Here is a 9,616-nt window from a genome sequence, read left to right as displayed (position 1 = left end):
TAATTCTTCCCTCGCCACTAAAGAAGCTCCTTGTAAGAGGAGACGTAGAACTGATCCAAAGTGTAACATTTGTGGCTTGCATGATGAATCTTTGGAGCATTCATTCCTGTCATGTGAGTGGGTGAAATTGTTATGGCCCACAAGAATTCATCTTTTAATGGTGGGTCTGGACCTAAAGGTGAGAGACAACACTAATGGGCCGCGATACAATAGGCTGCACAGGAAGCAAACGAATTCGGAGGCCTACCTGGAAGCTGCGTAAGACAACCCAGGATAAGGAGGCATAAAACAATCATCGTGAGAAAAATGGGCGGTTGTTGATTACGCTCGTATCCTCTCTGACATCTTTTCCCTCTGCATGCTGTTATTCTGATTTCATTTCTTTCTGCGTTACGTAATTGTTCTTATTTTGTAGTGAGAATACCGCTATTGACAGTTGCTATTTGCTGAATCAAACCTTCTTTGCTATTGTGATTTCGTATTACATAGAATATATTAATGAGTCTGTGACAGAAACCTGGGTGGTCAGGGTGTTATTTGAATATTAGAATTAACCCAATGCTTATTTGTAACATAAGGGATTGGCTCTACAATTTTATCTGCTCATCATCTCCTTTGAGTGATTATGGGAAAGCTTATGTGGCTTTGTTCTGCTGGAACATCTGGAAATTTCGCTGTCGGATGATCCACCTGATCCTGGAAGATTGATTAAGCAAACGGATGCAGGCCTTCATGAGTTTTAGAAGGCTAGAGGGCTGATTATTCAAATTCCTGAGTCTGGGTTGAGGAATGATGATTGTCACTGCTCTGCGCCTCCTGTGGGTTACATAAAAATCAGTTGTGATGGGGCATATGAGGGTCATAGTAAGAAAGCTGGTATTTGCATTGTTGTACATGATTGCCATGGCATGTTTCTATCTGGATGGAGGATGGTGTCGAAGTATTATTGCAGATTCTGGGTTTTTGGCCGAATTAAAGGCTGCTAAGAAGGCTCTTGAGTTAAGCTCATCTTATCATGATGTGGGCTTAATCATAGAGGTGGATTATATCGAAGAGAAAATCGTGTTTTCAGGCTATGTAAGAAACATTTTAAGACTCAAAATTTCAAAACATTGATTAAAAACCTTAGCCATTTATTGTCATGTAAGAAAAATTCCAATGATCAAAATGCTTTTATTTATATACAAATTGAAAATCCTCGGAAATTAAGTTGAAAATCCTAAAAACTCACCTAAAATTACTTTCAATTAAATTGTTAAAATATATACCAATAGTGTTAGTTCAACCATAAGTGACTAGTCCCTTATATAACGAATTAAAATTTGAATCCCCCGTGAAATAAGCGCAACCACACTTCAAACATAACTATACTTGTGAGCAGTTAAAAAAATTGTTGAAATACGTAGTAAGATGTGCAAGAGTTGGCCAAAAAAAAAAAATACAGATGTATGGGGAAATTGCTAAAATATGCCCAAGATGGGGAGAGGATAATCCGCAGTCTACTTTAAAAAAAGTGCTTTTTCCCTTTTAAAAAGAAACATGTTATTTGGATAATATATTTTATTTTAAATTAATTTTTTAAAAATTGTTAATATAGATTTGGTGAAAATCATGAGAAAAAAACTTAAGTGTTTTTTTAAAATGTGATTCTTTTGATTTTTTATATGATCATGCTATTCCAAAATTTTTAATGATTCTTTCTTTATATTTGTGTCACACAAAAAAAAAAAGCCTTTCTTTGTTTTTTTTACTCATGGGACTATTTTTCTACAATTTTTTTATTTTATTATTAGTATTTTAAGCGTGACTAAAGATGAATGGAGTTTAAGATTCAAATGAAGATTATATTGTATATTATAAATAGGACCATTAATCATCTTAATTTTCAATATTAATGTATATTGAATTATTTTTTATATAATTTTTTAACAAATTAAACTTTGTATTTTGTATTTCTATTATTTAACATATCAAATTTTATATTATTTAAAATTTTTATCATATTTTTTACACATTTTTGATATATTACATTTATATAATAAAAATTATAAATTATTATAAATTAATATTTTTTATAATTATACATTAAAAAACACGTTTTAATATATAATTTAAATAATTTTTAATTCACTAAATAAACTTTAAAAATTTATTTAAATATAAATTTTATTATAACAATTCACTTTTATTAATTTTTATCAAATTAATTTTTGTGCAGCAAAAACCAGTCGGTCAGTTATCTGCAGAAAACGTGAAGCCACTTCCCGTGATGAGAGCTGCTGACTGACTGGGGATTGAGCTCTGAGCCTGGGATGCGTGAGCCAGTTTCTCTTATCATTCCCATGGCCATGAATTCTCTACTCCCACTTTCGTTTCTGTGTGCCTTGGCCCTGGCGATTTCCCTCCACTTCCGAGCTGCTCTGCCGCTACTGCGGCTTACCCCACCATCCCCGGCACCGATTCCGTTGACTGCTCCATCACCAGCGGCGATTCTGTTCTTATTCCTCCTCGCCGAGAAGTCTATGATAATGGTCGAATATTCGATATCACTCACAAGTACGTCCCCGACATGCCAGTCTGGGAGTCTAGCTATGGCCTTGGTCGACACTTCCTCTGGCTCGAGAAAAGCATGAAAAATGGTTCTCGCGCGAATAGCTCGGCTATGAAGCTGGGGGTTCACACTGGTACCCATGTCGATGCGCCGAGCCACTTCTTTGACAACTACCTCGACGCCGGCTTTGACGTTAACTCGCTCGATTTAGAAGTCCTTAATGGTAAAATAATGGTTATCGTATCTAGCCTTATCCTTCACTTTAATTTTTCTCTGGGTGATGATGTCTTGTACTCGACCTGTATGGGGAAAGTTCCAGTTTTTTGGATGTCCCTCAGCGTAGTGAGTTACTATGTTAGCCCCATGTGTGTGATGAAATCTTTCTGTGAAATTTTAGGATAACGTTACCATTAACTAACCCCAAGACGGTGCTAGGCTTCCTCTCTTCTGGCAGTATTGGATGGTTCATCCCACTTCACACTGTAGTATTGCGTTCTTTAATGATCTTTTTCTGATTCTTCGTTTAGAATAGGTGAAATAGGAGGGTGAGTACAAGGAGGATATTGGATGAATATAAATATGTAGGCTTCAACCTATTGAGTAATGACAGTCTAAATCCTATCTTTCAATGAACAGAGAGAAAGCAACGGAAAATCATAAGGAATTGCCTTGCGGCATTTATAAATTGAGTTCACTGTCTACTTTCACTCTCATTGTTTACATGGCATCCAAACGACAGAGACGAATGTATTTCCTTACTCTCCTTATCATTCGTGCCACTCTGCTCCCTTCACTTCCTTTTTCGCTCTCACGTCGCTGAACAAAGAATTTGTAATTTAGCGGGGTGTGTGTTCAGTTATCTGTTCATCCATTTATAGAGTAAACAGCGTTTCGTTTGTTAGATTTGTGTCAAGCTTTGCAGAGTGAATAGTGGCAAAAGCATTTTGCTAGGGCATCCTACTGGCCTCTAAGCTTTGGTTGTCTTTGCAGAGCTCTTTCTAGATTCTGTCTGTTTGATTGAATGATTTATGAAAGAATAGGTGCAGTTTAGCTCAGATTGCTAATTATTACATGTTCAAACTCAAGCTACAAGAATTTTGAGCCTGCATCCGGAGTAAGAAAATTGATTTGAGCTATTCTTTTGGCATCTATAATTCGTCAATTAACCAGCTCAGGTGATTTTTATATATGCTGCTGGCTTTCTCAGCGTTTAATATTGTCCTTTCTTAGTGTATTATTTTCTGTTTTAGCTTTATGCTCTTAGGCTTTAGAAAGATCATGGATTCCTTGCATATTTATGTTCTGTCTGGTGACTTCTTCCTCATGAACTCAGTCAGTAGTTAGATGCTTTATCCAATTACGTTTTGGATCTTCTGGAGCTTTTACCAATCCATTTGATAGGATTTAAATTGCATAAATGCATTGGAAGATGAAAATTATTCCCCTCTCTCTCTCCCCAATTCATTACAGGAGTAATCTGCTTGATTGTATTGGCATAGATGCTAACATATAACCTATTTCTATCTGTAGGCTATGCTCTACTGGTCGATGTTCCAAGGGATACAAACATAACTGGTATGTACAATTTATGAGTTTTCTTTGAAGACTTCTTATTTGTTTGCTATGTTGGATTCTGCACATGCTGATCAGAATTTGTGGCCAACTTTACTAAAATTTGACATTTTTCTGATGAATGAGAATTATTGTTTATCTATTAACAACATTCTTTTTAATTGCTCTGATTATTTATGTATAATCAAGAACCTATAAATTGACAATTATTTAGAGATGTGAATATTAATTTTCCCAACATATCAAACTTTGTGGTTAATAAATACATTAAAGGGTACAATATCATACATATTTTGACAAATGTGCTCTCTAGCACGGGCCTGTTAGGAGGTTTCTTTCTCATAAACACACATTTCTTCACATTTGCTATTTTCTCTGTAGTTTAAAACGTTTCATATTTGTGTGAAATTTCTCATGGAATTTTAGCTTCCTCAATGACTGTATATTAGATTGCAACTTTCCTTTTTTACAGCTGAAGTTATGAAGTCCCTGAGTATTCCTAGAGGTGTACGCCGTGTGCTCTTCAGAACATTAAATACTGACAGGTTATTTGTATAAATCACTGGTATTGTTACTGCTGTGGGATTTTTTTGTTGTTGTTGGTCTTGCATAAAAAGTTAACTGAATTTATTTCTTAATTGATATGTTTATTCAATTCTGGCAATTTTGACCTTGAAGATCCAAAATAGAATCTTATGTTGCCGTCATTTAGCTTAGTGATATTTACAAGCTCATTTGAAGCCACATGCGAACTTAAACTTGTTAAAATGTTAGGCGGCTTATGTTTAAGAAGGAATTCGACACAAGTTATGTAGGGTTCAAGGAGGATGGAGCAAAATGGCTGGTCCAGAATACTGACATTAAACTTGTAGGTGAGATATATATCTTAAAAGTTTTTGGCTACTTCTTCTCAAGGGCATATTCTGTGTCCTTTTTCCCGAGTCAAATGACTGAAGTTATCTTTAATTTTGGCACCTGTACACAATGCATGTCTAACTCCATTTATGTATGCATTTTTCAATATATAAGTTTGAGTCATGCCCCTAGCTCTATGGCACGTTACCAGGCTAACTCTAGTATCTCTACGTCATGGAATCAAGATATGTCATCTACAACAAATTTAGCAAAACAATGATATGTGGCTATTAATTTTTCTGTCTTTCAATCAAATACTAAAGGTTAAGTCCAAACTCTTTTGTTTGTTTGTTATTGTTTGTGTGTGTGTGTGTGTTCAGTCTTTTGAAATTCAGTCAATGAAGAAATAATAATGGGCAGGGCTTATCAATTGTATTTCCTTATTGCAAGATGACATTTCTTCTCTTTGGCATTTTTCCTCTCTCTACCAATTTAGTCAAGTCTTGCGCTATGAGAAAATTTAGTAAGATTACCCCTGCTGATCCAATTTAGACAAGAGAAGAGGTTAATTGCAAACTTGAGTTATGGAGGAGGACATTGGAGTCGAAAGGTTTTCGTCTGAGTAGAAGTAAGACGGAATTTTTATATTGTAAATTTGGTAAAGGACTATTCGACAATAATTTGGAAGTGAAATTGGGAGATCAAATTATACTTCAAGTGGAAAAGTTTAGATATTTGGGAGCCATTATTCAAAATGATGGCGAAATCAGTGGAGATATTTCACATAGAATTCAAGCTGGGTGGTTTAATTGGAGAAAAACTAAAGGAGTTATTTGCGACCGTAAGGTGCCTAATAAACTTAAAGGAAAGTTTTATCGCACTGCTATCAGACCGGCAATGTTATATAGTAGTGAATGCTGGGCTCTAACGGGACAGCAAGAGTATAAAGTTGGAGTAGCAGAGATGAGAATGTTACGATGGATGTGCGGACATACACGTAAAGATAAAATTCGAAATGAGCACGTACGTGAAAAAGTAAGAGTGGCACCTATTGAGGAAAAAATGGTAGAAAATCGGTTGAGATGGTTTGGGCATGTACAAAGAAGACCAAGGGAAGCACCAGTGAGAAGAGTGGAACATATAACTTTGAGTCCGATTAAGAGAGGTAGAGGAAGACCTAAGAACAACACTCTTGGAAGTTGTTGAACGCGATCTCTTAATTAATAATATTCCTAAAAGCTTGATAAATGATAGAGCACAATGGCGTCTTGTAATCCATGTAGCCGACCCCACCTAGTGGGATAAAGGCTTGTTGATGTTGTTGTTGTACCCCTGCTGATCCAATAGATAGCAGCCAAGTTTTTGTTTTCTCGAACAACAGTTACTATAATGCCTATTCACATTCCTGTGATGCACTGTAGGAGTTGATTACTTATCTGCTGCTGCTTATGATCAATCAGTTGAATCACATCGTGTATTTCTGGAAGGAAGGGTAAGAAATTTGTCTTATTATATTAATTAATGCGTGTGTAACTTCACTCTATTCACAAGCTAATTGCCCATCCCTTGATTTACCTTTTAATGAAAAGAAAACATCACATCTCATTAGTCAAAGCACATAAGATGTCACATCTATGTTTGGGTTTATGTTAAGCATTTGAAATCCTACAATTTCCTGACTTGTAGTATCAGTAATGATGGGTTGTGTACTAATTGGTAATTTTGGTTATCATTGCGATCCTTGCACTTATGAATACTACATTTTGTTTGTACCCAAGATAGCTGGGAAATAACAACAAATTCTCTTCTTTTTTTCTGTACGCTTATGTTTTTGGCCACTTCTTTTTCTGTACATCTGCTTGACAAATTTTTGGACCATTTACTTCTGGTTGCTGACCTGTTGATAATTGGTAGAAGTTTTAAATCCTAAAAATTATTATTGGCAGTTTTTTTAGTAGATGTTTGTGTTTTATTGATTAACACACTTACAGTCAACACAAGTTAATCCACCCTCAGGAACAGTTCAAAATGATTGCTTCACCAAATCTCTCGGCCTCTATTCATTTGCTTAGGTTCAGCTGCAGGCTGATGAACTAATCTCAATTTGCATCAAGTTTTCTTTTCTGCTTGTTTGAGGAAGTTGTTGTCTCTGGACAAATATATATATTTTTTTAATCTTGAAATATAACTTTAGGTTAATAATAGATAGGGCTTGAGAAGACTTGATAGTGGCTAGTATGATTTCTCAAATATCCTTGTATAGACAAAAAGAAAAGAGAAAAAAGAGCTCATTTCTTGCTTAGACAGGACCTAGTATCGATAAGCAATGTGCTAAATGATGTTTTTTTTTTCAAAAAAAAAAAAAGGCAAACAAAAACAAACAATGTGCTAATAAAGCCAAATACTTCTCAGGAAACCATTCTTGTGGAAGGCTTGAAGCTCGATGATATCCTGGAAGGAATATATACGCTTAACTGCTTGCCCCTTAGGTTGGTTGGTTCTGAGGCATCACCAATACGATGCATTCTTATCAGATAATTAGTCCATGAGTTTGAGGTGGCTGAACCTGGGGTATGTTCATAATTGTCCATTTAGTTCACCACATGTTTTTGTCCTCTTTTGATTGGATGTGACCTGTTTTTGGATAGTGTTCTATTCATTGCCTTTATTAAGAAGTCAAATTCTGCTGCAGAATGATTAAATTGATGCAGGAAACAATGGGACGAAGGCTGACTTATGTAGATCACTAGTGTTTATATGAAGCGGGATGATGCTTGATACTTCCCCAAACTATCATCTTTTTGTTGGAAAAAGCATGTTTTCCTTGCACGAAGTTTAGGAATGAGCTACACTGGCCTATAAATGGGGTGACTTATAATATGCAAATTATGTGGGCCAAATGAAAAAAAGGTTGTGTTCTTTTATATGCAGATTGGAATTTGGAAACTAATATGGCTCTCGTCCATAGATGTAAAAACTTTTCAGCATATTTTGTTTGAATAAATTAAGTATGCGTTTGGTTTTTAATTTGTCAAAAGTTCATTTGGTAAAAATCAGTTTAATGAAAGTCAGTTGTTGTAACGAAATTTATGTTTGAATGTATTTTTTTAAAAGTCAGTTTGATACATTAAAAGTTATTTGATTTGTGATAGTGAAATGTGCTTTTGAATATACAATTACCAAAAAAGACATTTATTTATAATATTTATAATTTTTATTATACAAATGTAATATATTCAAAATATTTAAAAAATGTAATAAAGATTATAAATAACATAAATTTTAATCTATAATGTTAAAAATTTAATTTCTAATTATTTTTATTTTTTAATTTATAATTTTAAAAGATGTAATAAAGATTTGTAATTTTTATTATACATTAATGCTAAAAATTAACATGATTAATTACTCAATTTATAATATTAAAAAAATTAATACCTAATTATTATTATTAAAATAATAATTATATTTTTAATGAATTAACTATTTTTTAAATAAAAAAATAAGAGATTAAACTTAGGATAATATGATCAAATAAATGTTACTTTTTAAATTCACTTTTCAAAAATTTCAAATAGTTACGTTTCAAAAATTCACTTTCAGTTACTGTTTGAATGTGCTTTTAGGATGTGCTTTTCTGTAAAATATTCTATTCAAACAACTTTTAACTTTCTGAAAGTGAAATTTTACTTTCTTAACGTGAAATGGAGGAAAACCAAATGGACCCCAAGTAAGTTGCTATCCATTCCAATTCCTTGTCACCTGCTACAGGTAATAAAATTCCGAGAAAAAACAGTGCTCTGAGCATCTATTCTAGATAAGGCTTGTGGTGCTTTTAGCTTCTGCCTTTCAGATTTCTCCATAATGAATAGCATCTGTAAGAATCCAAAGCACACCAAGTCCAAGCAACATCCATATAAGGAGGTAAGCCTATTAGGGCCTTGAAAACTGGCACAAACACCAAGGCTCCTACACCTATACAGAGAAAACAAGCTGTCCTCGAGGAGCCGTCTCTTCAAATGCCAAGACGGTGGGAGAATCACGTCCCTTACCATTAACTTAACTTTAAAGAACAAATAATTGTCGAAGTTGTTATTCTTAAGCTTTTGAAATCAAATTTCCTGGAGTACTTTCACTCTAAGAGTACTAGTCAATGACAAAAGAGCCAGAGGGAGTGCTAGAGAAATGGCCGAAGGTACAAGCAAACCCTGCAAGCAAGGAAATGCAATTATGGATGCCTGATTGTTCTGCATGACATGATTTACATGTTTGCTGATATTTCCCGAAAATCAATACTTTATACAGGGTAAATAACACCTGCACTGGACTGAAATTAGTGCTCATGCAATCAAAGAGCAGAAACAAGAGTACAAGTGTATAATATAGAATATCTAAACCTCAGTCAGCAAATAATATACTTTGGTAACCACTTCCTCATAGGATTCCTTAAGGTAGTCACCAATTCCAGTTCATTCTGCCAGTATAATTGATTATCAGGTCAAACTATGCCATAATACAAACTAACATGTCGTACTGTAACAATTTGACAGGAGTTAACCTTCATTGTTGGCAGTGTAGGCACATGACCATGTTTCCACAACATGATAATTGTAACATTTAGAGCCAATAATTTGAGCA

At 34.4% G+C, this 9,616-nt stretch overlaps 1 protein-coding gene across 1 annotated transcript; it reads left to right on the top strand.

Moving 5' to 3' along the window:
• Positions 1 to 2,244: 2,244 nt before the first annotated feature.
• Positions 2,245 to 8,005, top strand: LOC129291987 (cyclase-like protein 2). The gene is given in 8 exon segments (XM_054929477.1): positions 2,245 to 2,418; positions 2,421 to 2,774; positions 4,082 to 4,126; positions 4,596 to 4,668; positions 4,898 to 4,995; positions 6,400 to 6,470; positions 7,391 to 7,549; positions 7,671 to 8,005. Coding segments are annotated over 7 exon segments (873 nt in total). The 5' UTR covers positions 2,245 to 2,312; the 3' UTR covers positions 7,517 to 7,549; positions 7,671 to 8,005.
• The last annotated feature ends 1,611 nt before the right edge of the window (positions 8,006 to 9,616 follow it).

This window comes from Prosopis cineraria, unplaced genomic scaffold (genome assembly GCF_029017545.1).
Source record: "Prosopis cineraria cultivar Desert tree isolate PC_DT_omini unplaced genomic scaffold, ASM2901754v1 PC14, whole genome shotgun sequence".
NCBI classification, from domain to species: domain Eukaryota; kingdom Viridiplantae; phylum Streptophyta; class Magnoliopsida; order Fabales; family Fabaceae; genus Prosopis; species Prosopis cineraria.
This window is presented reverse-complemented; position numbering and strand designations above follow the sequence as displayed.